Below are 25,341 nucleotides of genomic sequence, written 5' to 3'. Positions count from 1 at the left end.
TTTTCCTTTATGTCTACACCTGGGTTGTAAAATTCAGTACTTGTGTATTTGTCATGATTCTTGTTCCAGGAGCTAGGCAGATATATATATGAATATGTAAGAAGAGGGTTAAGATTATTTTGATTGCAGGTTTTGGTTTCATATTTCTAAAAAGTGCTTGCAGGTAGCATTATTTGAAGAAAAAGAGACTTTTTAATCTTTCAAGATACAGTTTTCCCCCAGGTTCTTTAGGGGCCAGAAGATGAAGTCAAGAATTGAAAAACAACAGAGGGCGGTAACATTGTGATGAGAATTTCTTGGGAGTAGTTCTGGGTGGCCCTTCCCCGTCATCCATCTTCCTGACAAGGTTATAAGTGATGTCCATTCTTTTCTATGGGATGGTTCTTCAGAGGTAACAAATGTCAGACCTTTCTTAAAGGGACTGCCACCATGCCTCAGACATCGTCTGAGGGGACGCCAGATCCCCCGTTCCACACGCAGATTCAGGTTCAGGACCAGGAAACATTTTTGTTGTGTTCCTTCCAGTTTGAAACATTGGATTGGTTTCCTGTTAGAATTTCAGCTTCCCTAAACTAGATATGAACCATTTGCACTTGCTAGGATTTGATGCTATAATCTTCTTATCAGTTCTTTCCTTTTCTGCCAAAGTCAAGGTTAAGGAGCCAGGTTTGCATGCCTCCTCAGCACAACTCTCTCTGAGAAAGCCATAGGATCATGGAAAAATAAAAAAAATTTTATTCCCAAGTTCTTTCTCCAGATTATTATACTAACTTTTTGAAAATGTTAATGGTTCCCTCTGGGCTTTTCCCTTAGGCCCCTCTCAAGGTCATTGTAGTTGTGGCCATTGTTGATTAGTGGGAGGAAAAAAGGCTTTTTTTTTTTTGGAATTTGGATATCGTCCTACATTCTAGAGAAACTCAGAGGAAAACCGAGTTCTCAGTAGGGTCGCTTCTCTGGTGGGGAGGCGGGGTGGAGACTGTTGAACAAACTTGTATGAATGCATAACCTCTTCTTTACTGTGACATGCCTGTGGACTTAAATTTGTAGCACCGCTTTTCTCTATGATATAAAAAGAAGCGTAGTCCAGACTAATTCAAAGAATGTGTGAGGAACAAGACTTTGCTCCATTCTTGGAAACTTACAAAAAAAAAAAAAAAGCCCTACATATAAATAAATCTTGGGAAGCACATTGTGCAGAAAAGCAAAGAAAGTTATGGAATCTGATCCAGACTAAGAAAAATACTTCCTTAAATATCTCCAAGGGCTTATTTTGTTATAGTTTTTAGTATCAGTATTAGTCTGCTATAAGAATAGCCAGCATCTTGCAGCAGGCACAAGTGCTGGTATTTAGAGAGAGAGAGAAGAAACCACGAATTCCCTGCTCTGAAGAGCTGCCACTGTGGGTATAAGGCAGTGAGAAAGCAGGTGGTCTGTGGCTGGAATGTCTTACAGCTGGGAGTTCAGATGACACTCTCAAAAAACCAATCCGGAAACAGTGGCAAATGAGCTCATGAACTACACTGAGGCACCCGTCACAGGACAGGGTGGAGGAGCCCTGAGCATATCCTGGGACGGCACTGGGCCTTGTTGGCAGATGGGATGCGGTCCCTTATGATGCCCAGGGTCTCCTGCCTGGGGCTTCTCATTCTGTCCTCTTGTTTGCTTGCTGACTGCAGGTTCATCCCAGAGGCCTGGTCGGCCTGCACGGTTACCTGTGGTGTGGGGACCCAGGTGAGAAGAGTCAAGTGCCAAGTGCTCCTGTCTTTCTCTCAGTCCGTGGCTGACCTGCCTGTTGACGAATGTGAAGGGCCCAAGCCAGCATCCCAGCGTGCCTGTTACGCGGGACCATGCAACGGGGAAGTTCCTGAGTTTAACCCAGAAGAGACAGATGGCCTGCAGGATTTTGACGAGCTGTATGACTGGGAGTATGAGGGCTTCACCAAGTGCTCCGAGTCATGTGGAGGAGGTAAGAAGGGGGGTTCTGGCTCAGATCCCCGCCATCTTTCTCTCCTTTTTTGTGTCCTCTCTCCCTCCATGCAACTTGTCACGTGACTGCCTCTATTCCAAGAATGAGAAGTAGAGGGAGGAGGGGAGATAGCCTTTCTAAATGTAAAGCATACTGAGTGAAACACAGATGTGTTTCTCTTTGGGCTTGAGTGGCTCTCAGGCTGTGAGTGACCAACACAACTAATGCTTTTACTTTCTGTTGTCATTCCGATGTTTTGCAATATATCCTAGTATATCTGATTGAGAAACACAGTTGACACTGACCTGGCAATACCCTCAGCTTTCAGTTTCACTTACTATGCCCTTGCCTTAGTGTATGTGGCATGAACCAAAACCCAAAGATGACAAAATATTCAGCTGTTCCCAGGAATGGTTTATAGTCCCTTTGATTTACTCAGCTGATTCCCCAAAGTAATATCTGTTTACAAAGGGAAAAGGTATGTAAAGGGCAATTGACACTATGGTTACCTGGAACTGGAAAGCAGTTTGAAGATTAAAGTCTTACCCCACTGCCATTTTATAGATGAGGAAACTAAGATACAAAGAAGCTGAGTGACTTGTTCAAGATCACACAGCTAGTGGGTGACAGCTGGGACTAAGCCTGCCATTTATTTATTTCTCTGTCTAGAGTCTTTCCATCATACCACACTTCTTTAAGCACTTAGAGAATTTCTGAAGCTTTCTCATTGTGAATTTTATTAACTAATGTTAAATGTTTCCATGAATATTGACCTGGGTCTCTTAGGTATATTCCATGGTGATAACAACAGATTCAGTGATTCTTTATTTCAGGTGAAATATGAATGAGATTATAGTGGGAGAGGAAAGCATTTAAATCAAGAATTAATTCTTCAAGATTACAATCTTTCTTACAACTATAGGAAGTACATTGGATTTGTTTTGCCACTGTCGCCCATGTCTGCTCCCAAGAGAGATTTTGTATTAGTTTCAGGTGTACAAAACAACATAATGATCAGACATTTATACACCTCACAAGGTGATAACCCAAACAAGTCTCCTACCCCTCTGACATTGTACATACCTATTACAATACCATTGACTATATTCCCTATGCTGTGCTTTACATCCCATAACTATATATATATATTTTTTTTATTATAGTTGACATTCAATATTATTGTATATTAGTTTCACATATACAGTGCAGTGGTTAGGCATTTATATAATTTATGAAGTGATCCCCCCAATAAGTCTAGTACCCATCTGACACCATATATAGTTTTTACATTATTGACTATATTCCCCATACTGTATTTCACATCCCCTTGACTATTTTGTAACTACCAATTTGCACTTCCTAATCCCTTCACCTTTCCCACCCATACCCCATACTCCTTCCTATCTAGCAACCATCAGTTTGTTCTCTGTATCTATGAGTCTGTTTCTGTTTTGTTTGTTCATTTCGTCTGTTCTTTAGATTCCACATATAAGTGAGATCACATGGTATTTGTCTTTCTCAGTCTGACTTTTCTCTTAGCATAATATCCTCTAGGTCCATCCATGTTGCAAATGGTAAAAATTTTTTTTATGGCAGAGTAATATTCCATTGTATAAAGGTACCACAACTTCTTTATCTAATCATCTATTGATGGGCATTTCAGTTGTTTCCATATCTTGGACACTGTGAATAGCACTACAGTAAACATAGGGGTGCATATATTTTTTTCAAATTAGTGTTTTGGATTTCTTTGGATAAATACCTAGAAGTGGAATTGCTGGGTCATAAGGCAATTCTATTCTTAATTTTTTGAGGAACCTCCACACTGCCTTCCATAGCGGCTGCACCAATCTGCATCAATCTGCATTCCCACCAACAGTGCATGAGGGTTCCCTTTCCTCCACATCCTCACCAACACTTGTTGTTTTTTTATTTATTGACAGTAGCCATTCTGACAGGTGTGAGGTGATATCTCATTGTGGTTTTTATTTGAATTTTTCTGATGATTAATGATGTTGAGTTCTTTTCATATGTCCATTTTCCATCTGTAGGTCCTCTTTAGAGAAATAGCTATTCAGGTCTTCTGCCCATGTTTTACTTGGATTGTTTAGGTTTTAAAATTTTAGTGTTGAGTTATATGAGTTTTTAAATACATTTTGGATATTAACCTCTTATCAGATGTATCATTGGCAAATATCTTCTCCCATTCAGTAGGATGTCTTTTCATTTTGTTGATGATTTCCCAAGAGAAATGTTGATAAGTGAGGAAATACTGGCTGATTTCCCAGCAAAGTTTCTTACTTGTATAAACACACACACACACACACACACACACACACACACACACACACATCGGGGGTACCAAAAAAATGTATACAAGTGGACACTGGTCAACGTTGCTCAAGTAGTAGTTTGCGGTAATCAGAAGTGTCTGGATGCTGATGGTAACCACTTTGAGCACCTCTTGTAATTGAGGAAGTCAATCGTGACTTGTATTCACCTTTTGTTATCGGTATATATTGAGTATTACAATTTTAATAGTGTTTTTCTTTCTTAAAATATATATAGTTATTTTTTTGGTACCGTGTGTGTATAAATAGTTTCTCAAAACTGTTTTCTAAACCATGACATTATGGAAACTCTTTTTAAAAGGCATCTTTTGTTATTATTGAGAATGTAAAAGTAAATGTGCCCAAATTGTTCCCATGGAGTTGAAAAGGAATGAATAGGGGAACATGTACTAGCAAAGAATCAATTTTCTCCATCAGGTTTTTTAGTAAGTGTTTAATAGTTTTGACCTTGAAGTTCTTGTTTGTTTCTAAGTCTTCCAGTTTCTAACCATGGAATTCTTAAGTGTTTTAATGTAGAGCCCTGTTATTTTAAAACCTAAATTTTTCCATCTGATTCTGGAAGCGTTTCCTGGAACTCAGCTAATCTGTGTTCTTATGGTGTTCTCACTCACACTGAGGACATCTTTTCTTTCATGCTTAACAAGGGAGAAGTGTTAAAAAAAAAAAAAAAAAAAAAACTTTGCTGATCTCTGAGCCCAGGCTGGAGGTGTGAGGTCAGGTGGAAAGGACACAGCTGGTGGCAACAGTTGCTTCTTTCCAATATAACGAATGACTCAAAAGTTCAGATGGTGTGGGTTTGCCCCCAATTTCTGTGATCACCTGAATTGAACGATCATTACCTCTAGTCTCAAATGAATATGCTTTGGAAAAAAAATATTGATGGTCTCTCAGTTATGGTTCTCAGTTACAAGTCAAGCCTGGAACTTTATGAACAGATGAGAAAAAATAGATACAGTAATGAAATATATAAATAAGCAGATACCTTTTTCTTTAAGATTCTAACCATTCTGCTGATCAACCAGGGGCATAAAACTCAAAGTGTAGAGAGTAGATGGAATGTTTTTAATTTAAAATGTTTTCAGAAGACACTGATTTGGAAATAAGATTTGGATATTTGATACACAATTGATTTCTGCCTCCAGGAACTGAGCATCTTTGTATAACATAAATTGTATATCCAAGGCAGGGTACAGTTACTGAGATGTCTTAGGTCTTAACTGTCAACAACTGTGCGTACTTACCTATAGCTATGTCCCTGTTCCAAGGTAATATATTTACACCTAAAATGTTAGAGTTGAAAATTCCAAAGTGGTGAAAATATGTTTGGGTTATATGGTCCATATGATGCCCATATGCACTAAAAAAATTGTTTTGTTATATGGGACATGTATATTTTGAAGTCAGTGTTTGGCAGTAACATTTGATTGTATTATTAACTTTGATCTTTCACCAAAATATAACCCACAAGGCTATATATATATATATATATATAGCTAATCATTTTTGCTGAAGCTAACCAAAAACACGCAAGATTAACAGAGAGATTTTATAAATCAATTTTTGGTTGTAAGGCCAGTTGGCTAATTTTGTTTGTGCAATCTCAAGAGATGAAATTGGATAGACACAAAAGTAACCTTTCACTTAGCAGAGGTAGCAACCAGAAGGAACCAGTTAGTAATTTAGGCTGTAGTTGGTGGCTTGTTTTCCCAAGCTGTCATCAATATAATGTAACAATTATGCTATTCTGGGAGATAAAAACAATGGAAATCCCATATTCTGGAAGATTAAAAGTGAACCTAACCTGTTCGTATCTGTGTCCTGTGTCCCATTATCATCTCTTTGCTATATTTTAATTTCCCATATGTGCATTAATAGGTGTGGTCAAGGAGAGCAGATTTGAACCTGAACAGCTTTATTATATTGAATGGTAAAAATCAGCATTACACTCTAGCTGAGGGAAAACTTGAAATTTACTTCAGCAAGAATGGAAGGTGAAGTCTTATACCTATTGCTCCCTTTTCCTTATGAGTTTTCTCCCCTTTAGCTTCTGTTAGGAAAAAAAAAACTCAAAATCATAAAGTACTGTACTTAAACATATGTTCTCTGTTGGTTTAAAATGTCCTTCAAAGTGCATATATTAGCCTGTTTGGAAAGAGCGCAAATTGGATGAGCTAACTTCTCACATCCTGGACTGACTCCCCTGGGCCCAGTATACTGTGAATTTGTAGGTAAAGTCCTCCTATTTCCTCCCTCCCCCACTGTCCCACACTCCCCGTTGCAGGGCAGCTCCCTCACTCCATGTTCCTTCCTGCAGACATTCCATTCCTACCTCCCCTTAGCCTAAACTGCACACTTTGCTTAGAATGCCCTGCCCTTTAGGCATTTCATTCATCAGGTCACAAAAATTTATTGTATGTTGACCACAGGGCTGGTCCCAGATACTCCTTAATTATGACAGAGCTCTCTCTGTCCTTTGTTTTCCCCACCGTCCTAGGTCCCACCTAAGAATGCTGAGGCAACTGACCCCTATGGCAACAGACATTTAACACAATGTTGCAGTCACCTAGTACTTTGTTTTATAATATGCTAGATTAGAATTTAATAACTCTAGAATGCTACTTAATCTCAGCACTTAACCACTCCAAGGTGATTTTTATCTTAAGCTATGATTATTGGTTTAATTTAAATTTGTGTTCCACATATCCAAAAGAGGAGATGACGATGTCCTGTTAGAAATCTTAGCCCTCGTTACACCCATAATTTGCCATCTTAGAAGGACCTAAGGTCTGTCAACAAGGAGTTCACAGAGTGGAAATAAATCACATCACTCGTACACCCCCCTCACTCACCGGAAGCACTTTCACGTAAGGCAAGTAATAAGGTATTTGTGGCTGAACAAAGCCAAAATATATTTTATTTCACAGAAACATTTAGCATTTCCTGACTATCACCAGGGAGGAAAATGAATTGAAAACCTAATTTCTTAATATAACCACAGCTCTACCTTCCGTATAGAATACTTAGCTTCACCCAGCACCTTGTCATTCCCTTAATAATGCCAGACTATTCCAGTGGGAAAGATCAGTGATGATGTCAACTATTTCTTGTGAAATCTTTTGCCATATCATCATACCATGAATTTCAAATGGCTCATCCCAGCTGCAACCAAGAGAAACACCCTGTAGTCAGCATTACAGAACATGAGAGAGTAGCTGGAATGTCTCATATAAATCTCAAATGCTCCATTCTGAACTGGCCATGATATATTTAAACTAAATTTTGAGGCTCATAAAAAAAATTAGAAAAACAGAAAACTATATTCATGGCCACAGGGTAAATACTGTGACTGATTCTGTTTTTGTTTTTTTTTTGTTTTTATGTTTGATTTATCAGACTTACAAGGAAGAAAGATTGGTGATTCAGATTCTGGCTTTAAAATGTCACTTTTTAAATGATGGTCTTGCTGAGTGATGGATCTAAGCCAGTGTAACATCACCTTAGGAAGCATTACCCTCTTGATTGGGGTGATAACTTCTTAGAGGAACATAGGGCAGATAGGAGGAGGGAAGCAGTGAGGCTGATAATTGGTGGGTCAGCTGTACTATGTTAGGTACTCATTAACAAAGCAATGCAGAAAACAAAAACAGAATGTATGTGTATTTATATAGAAAACTAATTGTATGTATTGTCACATACTCTGCTGTAGGTACATACAAATACTGAACTACAGATAGATATCTTTCGAGGTATGGATCTTCATTTGCATAGCTATGTATGACTGAAAGCATGTTATAAAAAATGTCCTATCTCGCCTGCTGACATTATTCCAGACAAATGTCTAGGTTATTCCTGAAGATCTCCAACCTCTTAGTATTTTTAAATGTTAATGCTTTCAGTCTTTAAAGCTCCAGTGTTAAGGCACAGCTTCACCATTTATCAACTCTATGACCTCAGCAAGCCTTTTCACCCTTCTAAGCCTCAGTTTCCTTATCTGTAAATTGGGGATACAAATAGTGCTTACCTCATGGAGTTGTTGAGAGGGTTTGATGAAACATATCAAGCCCTTAGCCTTGATACATAGGTCATAATGTGCAACCTGTGGATTTTGACTATTATTATCACTGTGGACAACAGAATGAAAAGTCTCATCATTACCTTACCCAGTTAAATGTTGCCATGCTCCATAAAAGTCTCCCTGAGGAATCCCACCTACCACCTTGGAAGACCTGACAAGTAACCTTGGGTCTGTCATTGCTCAAACTCCTGTTTTACTAGCTCTGAGTCAGGGGTATGCAGGTGTCAGTGGGAACATTGTTTTCCAGGGATGTAAGAAGACTGTCTTCCATGGAAGTAGTCATTATGCACCTTGTTCTCTTTTTTTGGTCCAACTTCCAAAGCTGCCCTAGGTCACTAAAGAAATGAACCAGATTCAAAAGGAACCCAACAAAACTGGAGTCCTAGATGCAAGGCCTCAGAAGAACAGCAGATTACAGACTGTTGGATATTAAAACATGGCTCTTGGCCTCCCTTCCAAATACAACAATCTCCTTTTGATTAAAATGTAACATGCGAAGGTCTTGGGGCTATTTTTTTTTTTTTTTTTTTTTGGTCACTCTGCTTTCCTTCTGCATTAAATTTGCATTAAATTCTCACATTTCAGCATTGGCACTTAGATAGCTTGGTGGCATTTTTTAAAGCGTTTCAACAGTCCTGGTAGCAGCCTTTCCTCTCAGGGGAATTGGGCTCTTCAAGGGGCATGCTTACAGAGGCACAAGCTCATGTGTACTTTCTCCCAGATTGAGCGATGCTTGACAAGATGGGCAGTCCTGGGCTTTCAACTGCTGTCTCTGACCTGCAGCAAGAGTCCTCCCAATCACAGAGACCTCCCACCGGCTGCCTGGTATACACGTCCTCACCCCACACACGCCCACTCTGGCCTGACAGTGTGATTTGTACACAGGTGTCCAGGAGGCTGTGGTGAGCTGCCTGAACAAACAGACGCGGGAGCCTGCTGATGAGAACCTGTGCGTGACCAGCCGCCGGCCCCCAAAGCTCCTGAAAGCCTGCAGTTTGGATCCATGCCCAGCAAGGTAAAGGGCATCAGGGGCGTGTTGCCCGCCCAGCTAGCCAGGAGCGTGCTCAGAGCTGGGCGCGTATGTCCGTGGGCAGGACCAGAACGCTTATTGTTACCCAGTGTTTTGAAAACCAATTAACATCACTTCAAACTTTGAGTCAAATCCACTTAAATTTAATTGAAACCAGGGCTTTGGAATTCCAGCCCAATGGTCATGCTCAGGGTCCAGAAGGCTCCGTGCACTGAAGCGAGTCCCATGGTATGGCCGGTATGTGCACGGGCCACACTGCTGCTTTCTCCTGAAGGGAAGAGGAACTGACCACAGACTTCGTGGTCACTGCTACCCTTTAGACTGTGTCCCAAGCCCCCACACTCTAGTAATGGATTGGCTCGTGGAGCATCTGGGTGGTATAAATGTTCCACTGAGAAATCTGTGTGCACACAGCCTGCTCAGTCATTATAAGCATGCTGTGGAGTGTATGTGTGTCATTACATATGCATAAAATCAATTAGAGCATTTTATTGTCTAGCCCTGCCTGGGTCTCATTATTACCCAACCTTGAGTCTTACTTAATCAATCCAATCACTGCTTCAGTCCACATAATTTTATGGTGTCTTGAGAGACTTGCCTTCAGATACGTCTGTGGAGCAAATCTCTGTAGAAGCTAAACCATCCCATCTATGATTCTGGTTTCAAAGGGAGAAGTTTAAAGAACCAAAACCAGACTGTCAAGTCTGCTGATGGAATGAAGAATGTTACCAGATAAGGTCATATCCTAGATGTGAAGGGGAGTGCTGTTTCTGAATGACATCTCTTCTGTTTTGAATGATACCGCTTCTGTTTCTGCAAAGTATCCTGTAAGAAGCAATGTGTTGCTGTCAGGAATTAGCAATAATTTGCTGGTCAAGCTGATAGTGCTTTTCGTATTTCTCAGCCAACTAGATGTGTTTCTTTGAGACTTAAAGGGTACAGATGACCTGGCCTCCTCAGATCAGATCAGGGCACAAGTGACACTTGTGCTGGTCATCGGAGTTGTGCCATATATTGATCTGAATGATGGGTCTGGCATCCCCTTTCAAATGCAGAAGTGAGGAGGGCACTATCCAAAAGAACTAGAAAACCAGTCAACCACTTCTTGGAACAGCACCCCACCCATGAGAACAGCAGCCAGTAAAACAGAGTTAAGGGCTGGACCCAGAAAAGCTAGATCCAATGCATGGAATCCCGAGAAACCTCTTTTCCGTTTCTGTCTGACCCGATCCCACACCTAACTTCACTGTTCTCCAGTTGAGTGAACCTAAGACCTACCTGCATGGGCAAGGGGTACAAACCCCTTCTGTTTGACTGTGTTGTTCCCACATAGGAAGAAGCAGAGTGGTTTTGGCATGGGCAGTCCACAAAGGTTTTGACTAAGAGGTCCTGAGGCCCCACTTCCCATCCTAGCCATGTCACCCACTAACTGTGTGGCATCAGGCAAGGGGTCTTTCTGTTTCTGTATCTGCAAAATGAACTGACTGTATGAGATGACCTGAAGTCACCACATCCTGCTCAAATATCCCCTGACTCTTCATTATTCTGTAGGTAGAAGCATTAGACTGCTACTGCTACTGCTTTGTGTTGACAATTGATATCATTTCTGTCTGCTTATTTACCACCACGTTAAAAACAAACATAAGTGTCTCTGTAACCACATTCCAGTGTTCTAATGACATCCAAATGCTGTGACAAACTGAGGCAATGCTGAGGAGTCAGTACCCGGGACTAGTGGAAAATCGTCTGCAACTTGCGGCCTCTAAACCTATCCCTTCCTGGGGCAGCAGAGGGAATGGGACACAAAGTGTTCCTTCCCATCCTCAATGTACTGATTGTGGTTAAATTAGATGAGCTTCATTTACTCTGCAACGTTTTTTATTGACTCCCGGACAAGGAGTCTGATTACACTTAACTTTATTGCATTTGCTCCATATAAACTCAGTGCTTTGATTTTCCACCAGACAATTGTCAGACTGGCAGGCAAGACCTCAGTTACTGGGCAGAGCCAGGGATGCCTTGATCCAGTCATGCATAGTCGAGCATCTGTAGACTGATGCTAATGAATACAGCAAAGGGGGCCCAAGTGCACTGGCCTGATACGACTTGCTCTCTTCATCGCATCAAAGAGCCAAAGCAAATTTTCATCTTAAAAGTGAGAAACGTATGGAGGTGAACTCCTGTTGCATATTTCACTATGACATCAAAGGGGGAAAAATCATCTCTCTCTGGGAAGGTTAGTGTACGATGTATATAGAAGAGAAAATGCGTTTGGTAGGGCCATCATAGTGTGGTGTTATTTTCCTAAGCACCACCTGTTCACTTGGGAGTAATTTAAATATTTAATTCACAGAAATTCTTCTTGTGCCTGGGTCAGTGTTCCCTGCACATTTTAGAGTGTCCTCTGCTGGGCCGCAAGTTGCCATACACTTTCTTTTGGGTTCTCCATCCATGCTGACATCCATGTGTTCAAACAAACCATAACGTTTTCTGTGGGATAGACAGAAGTGCTGTTTCAAGTCTTGGTCACTGGGCTCTGGCTCGGAAAGGAGGCCATTGGTTCAGTAGCGTTCCCAAGCAGGTGTTCCTAGTCCTACTGAATGCCAGCGAGAAGCCACTTTTCTGCTTGTGTGTGGTCCGTTGTCAGAACACGTGAAGAATACCAGAGGCCCTAGAGGGCATGTCCTGTCTGGGAGGTCTTTCTGGGATTACACTTAGCTTCTTCTGACTTCCTCTGTGTGGATGGCAGAGCTGGTATCAGCAGCACATGGCCACCTTTCATCGGGTGTAGACAGACACATTCTCACACCTACCTGTTCACAGCAGCAAGGGAGTATTTGCAAGCTAGAGGTATTCTCTGATTATTCCAATTTGTGTGTGTGTGAGCATGAACACATACTGCCTGCATTTTTTTAGGGCGCTTTAAGAAATAGTAGTTAGTTATCTGTTGAAGAGAACTCTATTTTAAAGTCCTTGCTCTCAGCTTTATGTCTTAGTCCTCCTCTCTATGCAATGAATGCCTAGCAGAACGTCTGACACCTAACAGGGACTTATCAAGTGTGTGTTGAATGAGTATAAAGGACTACGGCCAACTTTGTAGGTAGTAATGTTTAGACCCTATTGTTAGTGATAGCTGGGAAGACCCCAGTGCTGTCTCTGCTCTTATCCCTTATCCCTTCTGTCCCACCTACCAGATGGTGCTGAAAATACTGTTATTAGAATCCCTTCCTTAAATTTAAGGCTTTAAATACCAATTTAAAACGTAAATAGCCTTAGGATAATTAACCCTTTATGTTAGCAGCCACATATGGCAAAGTATCCTCAAAATAAGAATAGGAGAGCAAGCTTTCATAGAGGGGAGAGTGGACACGATTGTTGAATGAAGTGTTAGCGTTATCCAGAAAGAAGTTTGCTTGTCGCAGGACATGGAAGGTAGTAATATCGAGGACAGTTGTTAATCCCTTAACAACCTTGCCTAAAATTGGCCAGAACAAATTAGGATTATTTTTGCTTGTGAGCTGACAGAATTTTGCATCATAGTTGATAGCGAAGAAGTTATTATTACAAGGAAGACTAATCATTGTAAGCACTTTTACCACCATCTCAGTAATTTGTATCTGGCAGTGTCACCACCCTGCTCACCTTCACTCGTGGGTTAGACCAGCTTATGGAAGAAATAGCTCCAAGAAAGAGCTAAGATCAGTCATAAGTAAAGAGGTCAGCTTTCTGAGCATTGTAGTAATTATACAAGTAATACATGAATACATTCTTTAAAAGTCACACATGGCAGAAGTAATCAAGAGAAAGGCATATGCTCCCCTTTCACCACCAGGCTCTACAGCTCCACTCCCTTCTTCTCCCCAAAGGTAACCTCCATTAATGGTAACCACCATTAACTGGGTACGTACCTTTCCAGGCCTTGTTCTATGAATTTACACACATATATGAACATATACAAATATGTACGTTTTCTTCCCCTTGTAAGTGGGATCATATTTACGTACTGTTCTGCAACTTAATTTTCCACTTAATTGTGTGTACTAAAGATCTTTCCCATCCCTGAGGCCACCAAAATAAAAACCAGGAGATAGGTTTACACCTATGTTCAAATTCTGCTCTGTCACATGTAGCTACGTCTGACTTTCAAGAGGTCAGACACCTTTTGGATCTTCAGAGTCTTCATCTCTAAAATAGGATCATAATAGACCCTCAGAAAATTTCATTTTCTTCCCCTTCCATTTCATTTCTTGGTGAGAAATACTTTATTTTGTACATAATTTTTGTATTCGGGATTTAATTGAAATTTGATTAGATTTTCTCGCTTAGTCAACTAAGTCTTAATAATTAAGCTTGACCAACCATCTCTCCCTGGTTTATACAATGACATGAGCAGCCCAAAGAAAGCAAGAAAGCACTACCTTAAAAGAAAAAAAAAAAAAAAAAGGAGTATGACTGTTATTAATTATAAACATTTGATAGCTTGGCCAGTGTGTGTTGAAAAGATTTGGTAAACGTACGTGGAGGAGGGGAAAGAAGTCAGCAATGAAAGCCAGATGGCTGAAAATGAAGGAAATTCCAGGCAATTTCTGCAGCTTTGTTCTAACATACTTTTTAAACTAAACTTTTATTTCTGTGCAAGAGAGAACAGCTGAGTGGTGCAGAATAGATAAACAGTGAAGGGGGGAAAAGCCCATAATTCCAGGAACAGTACTTGGTTTCTGCCCCCCACCCCAACCCCAATCTCTTTTCTCAGACCTAGGGTGGTTCCTAGAACCAGCAAGAAATGTAAAAGAAGTTTGAGAATCCCTATTTGAGATGAGAGAGTTAAGAAAAACGTCTTAAATGTCACAAGGTCTCCTCTTTAAAAACAAACTTCAGAATGCCAATTTTATTGTACACTAAGAAAACCCATGCCTACTAGAAGCAAATGACTTCCAATTTCTAATTTTCTTTTATATTAGTCTAAAATGGCTAGAGCAAAGGTCTTGCCTTTTTACACAACCATGTTTTAATTTATTTGTTGGAGCTTTCAAAGCTTTGCAGGCACCTTCCCCTTTGACAACTTATTTTAAGGGTTACTGTTTCAACGTGCTCTCAAAATATTGGTTTATCTTCTGCTGTGTTCACAAAGTTTCCATATGCTGCCTTTTGGCTCTGCCCATACTAACTTTTAAGTGCTTAAAGCAAAAGCACAGCAAAGCTCACTGGCGTCCACAGAAATTGAGTCCAGATTTGGAGGCCATACTCAGGTGCCTTTGGAGAACTACTGCTATTACTATTGTAATTCTCCTTGATAAATCCAAACGCATAATTATACTGCCTCTCTCTTTCCACTGATGGACAAGTTACAACAGAGGAACCTAGCAAGACCTGTTTTGTAACTATTGGACCTATTTGGCCCAATGGCAGCCTCTGTTATTTCTCTTACCCAGGAATGTATGGGCCCAGTGATTGCAAATGTCCCCAGCAGCATTTTGACATAAACAAGGGTAAGAGTCACATGTATGCTTGCCTCAGGGCTTAAATCTTCATTTCTTCTAAAAAGAGCCCTTTCCCTGGTTACACACCACCTGTTATATCAACCTCAAACCTCTATGAAATGTGCTTTGATGATATTAGAAATCGCTTTGCATGCATATATTTAGTTGTTGCATGAATCTGGAGTGAAACTCAAAGGACTGGATCGATTTTCCCATCATGTCACCTGAAAGCACAAATGACTTGTTTTAAAAAGATAGAAATATCAGCTTCAGGAAAATCCATTCAATTAAGTCCTGAGAGGGAAGCTTTCCTTGTGTTTTGGCATCTATGTAATTGGACAGCCCTTTAGACCACGTAATCCTGCCTGGACTCTGGGGAAGTCCTCATATAGACCATTGACTAAAATTAACCTCATACACACAAAAACTATGGCAGAAAGTGTTTTACATCTCAATTCAGTAAAAAATAAAGATGCACTGGGCATCTTCACGTACATAGTCTGCTTGTATTTGGTCCTCAGAGATGACTAGAAGACAAAACGCTGATCTAAAGGCATTATCAGTTAATGGAGGAAGAAGATTTCCAAACAGTAACTTCTGTGAATGAGCAAGTACTGGGCGCTGTGGGAGTGTGAGGCTGAGGGAATGCTTCCTGGAGAAGGCAATGCCTGTGCTGAAGTAGGAGTTAAGTAGGCACAAGTAGAAGTTCCCCAGGTAAAGAAGAGAGATGTTGCAGGCAAAAGGAAAAGCATGAACACAAAGGAAAGGACCAGAAATGGAAGTCAGTATTAGAGGGTGGGCAGGGGCCAGGTCCAGGATAGCCCAATGTGCTAGTAAGTTAAGTTTTTTGGACTTTATATGCTTCAGTTAATGGAGAGCCATTGAAGGGAGTTAAGCAGGGGAATGGTAATGTCAGATTTGCTTGGAGAATAATGTCTCTGCCTGCTCATCCAACAGACCTAAATTGGGAATGGTGGCTAACTTATAGGCATCCACACTTCTTTCTCATGTAGAGTCACAAATAGTATACTCTGTGTGATGTATGCCATTATACTTTCATTGAAATTATTAATGACCTGTTGTCCTAGGTATGTTAGCATTTTATAAGCTTCCACAATCAACCCAGTATGACGTGGACTCACTCTGTCCACCTGGAAGGAGGATAGAGCCCCAAGTAGGATATCATAAAATAAGTAATGAGAGGTGCAGCTGGATGATCCCTGAGGCCTTTTCAGCTCTAATATTCTGTGATTCTTTGAAGGGAATGATAATTATCCACAGAGTTGAAGCTTTTCAAGAAAGAAAGAAAAGGTGAATTCTATTAGAAAAATACCCTGAGTCAAATTTAAGTCCTGAAGACAAAGCACCTCTATTAGTCACAAAACAGGAACTGGCTTTAACGATAAATTAAGGAGCCATGAGAAGTCTACAGGGAACAAGACTTACAGTTTCATAAGAAAAAATTAGGCACGAGCATTCAGGCAACAGGGATGGTGAAACACTGAAATGATGAACGCATTTGTAATACCTTTACAATGGCATTTGTCCATGTGTAAAAGGGTACAAAATAGTGTGCATCCCTCGATTTAGAATTTTATATTGCCCTTTAAGAAAACTAGAATTTTCTCTTTGTTCAACCTCCATTGAACAAATACTTATTGAATGCCTACTTCGTACTGGTCTCTGTGCTGGGGATTCAGTAATGAACAAACCTACTTTGTTTCCTGGAGCAGGGTTTTGGGAATGGTCCTGGAGAAGCCATTACATTTTTTTGGTTGTTGTTTTTATCTTGGATGCTTTAAGTGCTGCCCTTCTAAAGATAGTGTTAAACTAAACGACCTCCTGCATTCTTCACTGCTCCGAGCACTGACATATTTGTACCAGTCATCAATCCCATTGCTCATAACCACCATGGGGATGGAAATATCACCACCACATAGCTTTGTGCTGTGGACATGGTGAGGAAACATTGGAGTTTTGCAGTTGAGAAATCTTCCAACTTACAAATCAATCAACAGAATTGGAGTGGAGACTCCCAAAGTAAATCTTTTCCACTTTTTTTTTTTTTTGCCTTTCCCTATAATCCAGTGTTTCGAAAGTCCTGAACAAATGAGCTAAGGGCAAGCAATAATTTGGCCAAAGCTTTGAAATGAAAAGTATTGCTGCCTAAGTGTACCCAATGACATCTTTGGAAATTTTGAAAAAAAGGCCTCGTGAGCAATTTGAGACGAAGAGCTTTTCTATGCCTTTAGTTTAGAAATCTGCTGTTACTAGGTTCCTTGGAAAACAAAGAAGTAGGAAGATACTTGAGAAAGAGATTGAGAAAAAGAGACATTAAAGCAACATAAAAATGAGGGAATGAAAAAGGAAATGCTCTAATTTGTGCCCACTAGCCTAGGAGATACAGTTCAGAAACAGTTCATCCTTCTGAAAATATTATCCCTATCATGGCGCCAGCCCGTCACGGTCAGGCAGTTCTTAGGTTATCTGCCTCAGTGACGGAAAGATCTATCACGAAACAGAACCCAGCCAACTACTGCCTTACCTAGGGTGAATTCCTTTACCATTCCTTTTTTTTCCTTTATTATTTTGTCTAATTATCTTTACCAAGCCTGCAAGGAATTTTGGTATTTGTGTTAGTGGCACAATAAAGCCTAGAATGATTGTCATTGGATTAACACATCTCCCAAACCCACCAGGTGCTCATTACTTTATCATGGGGCTTCTAATTCCACTGTGGAATGACTGTCCTTAAGGCCTAGACAGACAGGGACACAGGCTGTGTGCTAGAACAGCTGTACGTGTTGCATTCTCTGTACTTCCTGCTGTTTCCTGGTTCTGATTGGCCAGAGGTAGCTGTTCGTGTGATTCAAACAGCCAAGCAGGGCTCTCTACCCAGGGTGCGTAGAACTTGACACTTATTCCAATATTAGCAGTGGTGTTGAATAGTGAAGCCATGGTCTGCTTCGATGGGTGCATGCCTCTTGGAAAGGCAGCTTATTATCATCTTAGCATGATTTTTTTTTAATCAGACACCATATTGTTCCTAGCAGAGATCTTGGCAACGCTTGGGAATGGGGCGACTTCGAGAGAAGAGCCAAAGTGAATGTCTGAAAACCCAGTACTGAGTCATTGGGCAAAGGACTTATTTCCTAAGAAAACATTTTTACACAGAAATACTAAGTCACCCAAAAGATGCAGCCTGGGCTTATGAATCTGAAAGACATTGGTGGCTGTCTTAGAGCTTTGTGTCTTTGCATAAACTGGCTCAGTTTATGCTTAGCCAATGGCCTGTTCATGTTGTAAATTGCCAACACTATATATATATATCTCCCTTTCCTCAGTTTCCCCAGTACAACCCTGGGTCCCTAACTCTTTTACTGAGCCACTCTCTTCTCTCTTGCCCAGTACCTCTTTCCTCTCTTGCCCAGAGATTTAATCCTAATCACCTTGCCCTCCTACTACCCAAATTCACAGATGACCCTTCTGTACCACTTGTGAAGAACCCCAACTCTTTCAACCCTGTTTCTTCCATCCACCCCCATTCATTCAATTCAACTCAACTAAGAATTAGGAAAATAAAACTACCCAAGCTAATTCACACTAAGGTGTAAGTAACTGATCCCCAGTCCTTCATTCCAGCCTTAAAAGCTTGGGCTTGGAAGTCATACAAACCCGTGATAAAATCCACTTCATACAACTTACTTGCTTGTTGGCCTTGGGCGGATGGTTTGACTTTTCAGAGCTTCAATTTCTTCGTCTTTAACTCTTATATAATTGCTGTGAGGATACGTATGTTAAGTGCTTAGTGTAGTACCTAGTACAGATTAAGTACACGGTCAATAGTAACTAAGTGCTTAGTGTAGTACCTAGTACAGATTAAGTACACGGTCAATAGTAACTAAGTGCTTAGTGTAGTACCTAGTACAGATTAAGTACATGGTAAATAGTAACAGGTATTAACTATGAGTTTTTTGTGTGTGTTCTGTAAGAAGTTGTGGTTGATATGTATACACTAAGGGAACTGGGCTCTCACCTTTTGTTTTCCTGAAGGAAGGAGAGACAAGCTCTTTTACAGAGGAAAAGGGCTGCCCATTCTAAACCAAGAGTATCTGGCCCCTGATTACCTCCTTCTATAAGCTCTAGCCTCTGGCGGGGCAGGGGGACAGAGGAATTCTACTGATTAATGGAAAACCCAGCTCAGTTCAGCAAACATTTATTAAATTATTGCTGTGTTGTAGGCTCTGAAGAAGCAAACAAGTCTGTACACACACAGATTATCACAATGCAGATTAAAATGGCCATAGTAGAGACATGAACGACTGTCTTCTGGGAACATTAAGATGAGTCACCTAATCCAGATGAGGGAAGGTAACCCAGAAAAGGTGACCACTGAGCTGAGTCTCTTATTCTTATAGATCTCAAAGCATTTTTTCCTAAATTTCTAATCTAACATGTTATTGATATATTATTTAGATATCCCTCCCAAGGTCCCAATCCAGATTTCTCAAAGGCCCGAAGGACAGCTTCATGTCCTACCTTTTGTCCCCTTTCAGACTTCCAGATGAGCCTGAAAATGCTTAATTTCCCTGTGTTACAAGAGTATGTCTGGTTGCTCTCCATTAATTACCAGGGAGCTAATACATTTATATCCCACAACCATGTAATGCATAACAATCATGCCAACTATTTTAAATGGGTCAGATTAATTTACTGTCAGCTGTATTGGATCTCCATCCCTATGGGTAACACTGGAACTTGAAGTCTGATCATTTATCTGTAACTTCTATGTCCTCTGCAGGGTACCAGGCTGCCCTCAGACAGTTCTGATGGCTCAAGAAAGGGACCAAGAATATAACACTGTGTTTGTGTTGCATCTTCAGGCAATGGTGGAGAACTATGGAAAACAGAAGGGCCATTTGGCTCATACATTCCCAATATCCTGCCATTTCCCTCAGCTGTAAACTCAGGGTCAAGAGTTCTTGGATTAGACAGTTTTATAAAGTTCTCTGAGTTCTGTGAAACTTGGTGTTTTGTAAAAACAAGATATTGAATTATTACTCTTTCTTCATTTCTTCTTTTAAGCCACTGCTTCATCTCTTGCCACATGAGATAGTTCAGAGGGTTAGTTTTCAGGATCCCGCTATCTAATCAGTCTTCCAAATACTTGCTTTTTGTGCAGATGTCATTGGAGATTTGCTTAACACACAGAGACAGCAACATTACAGAGAAATCTCAGCTTGGGAGCTGACACTCAAGTTTTTTGAAGTTTAAGGAGTAAACAAAAAGAAAATTTATGCTCTGGCCTTGGTAAAGCCCCACATGCCAAACATGGGTTTCTCTTTTCTTAGAGTCAAAGTGTATGTGGGAGGACTCTGTAGATCATTGCTGAATATGTCCAGGACGCTCTTTGAGAAATTGAATTAAAGTTATTAATGATAGAAAATGAAGCCTATGCTTCACTGATGCATTTACTGGAGAAATTTCCTTGAATTAATATATATTTATGCTATAATATAATTATACATATATGTGTGTGTGTGTGTGTTTATACATAGTCTACAGCCCACCTCACCCCCACCTATCTACTGTACTTTTTTCTGCCTCAGCTCCTTCCCCAGACTAGCAAGCCAATAAAAGCAAAGATTGCAGTACCCAGAGCTTGTACAATTTTAAGCTTCATCAAGCTATGGAAAATCACAGAAGGAAGCTGTTATAAGCAAGGTATTTATTGATGTAAAATCCACCATGACTAGACAGATACCATTTATCAATGCTCTTTTTGTGAGGAAAATGGTGCCAGAATTATGATGTGGGAGAGGCTGATAGTGGAGCCAGATCTTCCTCACAAGGTGCACCCCACTGTCAAGCTTGATTTTGTGACTTTTTTTTTTTTTTTTTTTTTTTTGGTGCTAATGGTAGGCTGTTTGTTTGCAACTGGGGGGGAGAAGATGACAGTTTGGGGGCCAGGAAAGCTTCCATTTCTCTCCTCTTTATTCTATGTTACCTGCTAGGCATTTCCACAGGCTTTTTCAAGGCACATTCCAGGCACACCTAGAAACACCTTCTGTGAAAATGGGTACTGTCATGCACTTTATCTTTCATTTAATGGAGGTTGACGATATAACTGACCCATGGTGGAATGAAGTGAAACCACATGTGAGCTGGATTGACCCTCCCTTGATCTAGAAAAGAAAAATGCTGTTTTCCAGCTCACCCTTGCATACCTAACTCCTACAGGAGGGTAGTTCTGCAGAACAAAGTTGGCAAGAAGTAGACTACTTTTCATCACACGTGGTCTTGCTACAGCTGTGTCTCTATCTGTGTCTAGAAAGTGGTCCCATCAATTGCATTCCTTTCTCTTGACACATAGAATGGTAGTGTGTTAAAATCTTTGATACTTGGTTATGACATCTTGCTGCATCTTTTCATCTTCAAATGTGTAAATTCCCTTTCCATTGTCTCTCTGGACATAGGTAAACTGTAAAGGTAAGCCTACCCCAACATTGATGCTAGTTCCATAATTTAATTGTGTTTACTTGTCAGATTTAGGACACACAAGCCCTCCTCTATGGACAGACTACTGTCTGAAACAGATGGGTTTTCAAAACATCAGGTATACCCATTTGTTCACAAAGAACTCTCTCTACCTGACAATCCGATTAAAAAGGTGAAGCTTTTTACACCGTAGCTCAGCCCAGCGCTCCCCAAGGGTGTGGGGGGTAGTAGGGGATGAGGGTGAGCCTGTGACCCACGCTCATCAGCCACCCGCTGATGATCCATCAAAAACTTGCTCTCTGGGGCAGCCGGTTGACTCAGTTGGTTAGAGCGCGAGCTCTGAACAACAGGGTTGCCAGTTCGGTTCCCACATGGGCCGGTGAGCTGCGCCCTCCATAACTAGATTAAAAACAATGACTTGACCTGGAGCTGTTGGGTCCTGGAAAAACACACTATTCCCCAATATTCCCCAATAAAATTTTTTTTTTTAAAAAGTTGCTCTCAGACCTTCTTCAGCCTCCTGCTTTGTTCCCCGGCCCTGCTATTGAGTTGGACCCAGGCCAAGATCTGTGAAGTCTTGAGAGAAGAGCCAGCTCCCCTTCTTGTGTAGAACAGCATAGGTGGCAGCTCGGGATCTGCATCTTCAGAACTGGGGCACAAACTTTCTGGACTGTCTCTGGATTTGTCCAGTGAGCCCTGCACCACGTGGGGAGGAGGAGGGACAGCTGCTCACAGATTTCAAGATATCTATTTAAAAATAGCCACACAAATTTCTGGTTAAGATGGCGGAATAAGTAAATGCTGTGCTTGCCTCCTCTCATGACCACATCAAAATTACAACTAAACTACAGAACAACCATCATTGAGAATTACCTGAAGTCTAGCTGAACCGAAGTCCTACAACTAAGGACATGCAAAAGAAGCCACATAGAAACTGGTAGGAGGGGCAGAGACGCAGAACAGGCTGATCCCACACCCACATGTGGGGCTTAAAAATTGGGGGGATATCTTGGCTGTGGAGGTACTCCGGAGGAGCAGGGGGTTCCAGCCCCACACCAGGCTCCCCAGCCCAGGGCTTCCAGTGCTGGGAAGAGAAGTCCCCACAACTTCTGGCTGTGAAAACCAGCTGGAGTCCCAGGTGCTCCACTTAAAGGGTCTATGCGCAGATTTACTTGCTGACAGACTCATTTGCTCTGAGCTCCAGCACTGGGACAGTAGCTCCAAAGGCACCAGGGACATACAGGGAAGAACTGAGTTGTCTTGACTTCAGAGCAAGTACTGGAGGGGCAGCTTTCTCCCAGAAAGAAGGCAGGCCGAATCCATTATTTCTTTGTTGAATGCTCTCCCCTCCTGTTAGGCAGACACAGGCAGCCACCATATCTGAGTCTTCATCATCCTGGCTAACACCATTCACCCAGTCCTGGTATTCCTTGAAACCTCACCCCCTCAAACTTATAGATCCACCCAAGCCTCCTCCAGTGGCTTTTCCATACAAACAGCCCATATTGGTGCATGTTGCAAACTTTCCTAAAATCTGTCAATGGTTCATATACCCCAAAGAAGCAGCATCTGACTTCTGCATATCCCATACCTCTTGATGAATAGCCCTAAGCCCAGCACTAGTGGCAGCTGGCCTCAGTTTGCAGCTTAGCCTCTCGAGTCACCTCCAAGCCCAGTACAGGTGACTGCCATCTGCGGATTGTGTTGTGGCTCATGCCATGTTGCCCTGGGCAGGGCACAGGCTGTGGCTGAACTTCCCCTGCGGCAGGGACCCTCCTAGGAGGCCCCAGAGTCAGCACACCCAGTGGCCAGCTTCAGATCAAGCCACAGCACTACCTAGCTGCCTCCATAGACAAGTCTCCCAAGGGAAGACTGGGCAGGCACCAGAGCCCTGCTAAAGTGAATCCTGCTCCATAAGGTCAGCCTCTACACAGCAGCTCCTCCACTGTAGTCACAGCCCAGCCCAATTAGTCCTAAGGTCAGTGCCTCTCATTGATGTGCAAGTCTCAACTACAGTGGGAGGGCACACACAACCTACATGAGGGACATACCTGGAACACCCAGCTCAGGTGACCATGGAGATGTTCTACTGGACCCCACAGGACACCTACTATGAAGACTGGAAGATATACCAGCCCTACCTAATACATAGAAAAAAACATAAGGAAGCAGCCAAAATGGGGAGACAAACAAACATGTTCCAAATGAAAGAAAACAACAAAGCTCCAGAAAAAGAACTAAACAAAATGGAGACAAGCAATCTACCAGACACAGGGTTCAAAACACTGGTTATAAGGATGCTCAGTGATCTCAGTGAGAACTACAACAAAGAGATGGTAAACATAAAAATGGAGATAGAAAACACAAAAAAAGAACCAGTCAGAAATGAAGACTACAATAACTAAAATAAAGAATACATTAAAGAAAATCAACAGGAGATTAGATGAAGCAGAGGATTGAATCAGCAATTTAGAAGATAAGGTAGCAGAAAAAAAAACAGAACAGCACAAAAACAAAGGAATCCAACAAAAGAAAAAAGACAATGAAGATAGTTGAAGGGGCCTCTGAGACAACATCAAGCATACCAATATTCACATCTTTTGGGATGCCAGAAAGAGAAGAGAGAGAGCAATGAATTGAAAACCTATTTGAAGAAATAACGACTGAAACCTTCCCTAACCTGGTAAAAGAAATAAATACAAGTCCAGGAAGTACAGAGAGTCCCAAACAAGATGAACCCAAAGAGGGCCACACCAAGACACATCATAGTTAAAATGCCACCGGTTAAATAAAAACAGAGATAATTTTAAATGCTGCAAGAAAAAGGCAGTTAGTTACCTACAAGGGAGCTCCCATAAGAATCTCAGTTGATCCCTCAACAGAACCTTTGCAGGCCAGAAGGGATTGGCACAAAATATTCAAAGTGATGAAAAGCAAGCACCTAAAACCAAGATGACTCTACCCAGCAAAGCTATCATTTAGAATTGAAGGACAGATAAAGAGCTTCCCAGAAAAGAAAAAGCTAAAGGAGTTCATCACCACAAATCCAGTATTGCAAGAAATGTTAGAGTGACTTCTTGAAGAAGGAGAAAGTGAAGGAGAAGAAGAAGAATATCAAAAATATGAATAATAAAATGGCAATAACTACATATCTGTCAACAATTACTTTAAACGTAATTAAATGTTCCAGTCAAAAGATAGAGTTGCTGAACGGATATGAAAACAAGACCCTTACATATGCTGCCTACAAGAGACTCACTTCAGAAAGAAAGACACACACAGACTGAAAGTAAAGAGATAGAAAAATATATTTCATGAAAATTTAAAAGCTGGAGTAGCAATACTTATTCCAGACAAAAGAGACTTTAAAACAAAGTCTATAATAAGAGACAAAGAAGAACCAAGTAATCCCACTTCTGGGTATTTATCTGAGGAAACCCAAAATACCACTTTGAAGGGACATGTGCATCTATATGTTCATTGCAGCATTGTTTACAATGGCCGAGATGTGGAGAAAACATGGTATCCATCAATGGATGAATGCATAAAGAGGTGGTACATATATACAATAGAACATTACTCAGCCATAAAAAAGACTGATATCTTGACATCTGCAAAACATTGTGGCAGGTGGAGTAAGTCGGACAGAGAAAGACAAATGTCATATGATTTCACTTATATGTTGAATCTAAAGAACAAAATAAATGAACAAACAAAATGGAAACAAATTCATAGATACAGAGAACATTTTGATGGTTGCCAGGTGGGAGGGGGGTTGAGGGGTGGGTGAAAAAGGTAGAAGAGATTAAGAAGTACAAATTGGTAGTTACAAAATAGTCATGGGGATGTAAAGTATAGCATAAGGAACATAGTCAATAATACTGTAATAACTATGTACAGTGTCAGATTGGTACTAGATTTATCAGGGTGATCACTTCATC

At 41.0% G+C, this 25,341-nt stretch overlaps 1 protein-coding gene across 4 annotated transcripts in view; it reads left to right on the top strand.

Annotated features, from left to right (window-relative positions):
• Positions 1-25,341, top strand: part of ADAMTSL1 (ADAMTS like 1) — an 890,862-nt gene that overhangs the window by 713,756 nt on the left and 151,765 nt on the right. For all 4 annotated transcript variants that reach the window (XM_074330338.1, XM_074330337.1, XM_019739192.2 and 1 more), the window contains 2 exons: positions 1,677-1,966; positions 9,278-9,407. In XM_074330338.1, the coding sequence (XP_074186439.1) occupies positions 1,677-1,966; positions 9,278-9,407 (420 nt within the window). The remainder of the gene's footprint in view (positions 1-1,676; positions 1,967-9,277; positions 9,408-25,341) is intronic.

The sequence above is a fragment of the Rhinolophus sinicus genome, linkage group LG04 (genome assembly GCF_036562045.2).
Source record: "Rhinolophus sinicus isolate RSC01 linkage group LG04, ASM3656204v1, whole genome shotgun sequence".
Taxonomy (NCBI): Eukaryota; Metazoa; Chordata; class Mammalia; order Chiroptera; family Rhinolophidae; genus Rhinolophus; species Rhinolophus sinicus.
Note: the sequence above shows the minus strand (reverse complement) of the source record. Positions and strands in the feature narration are given on the sequence as shown.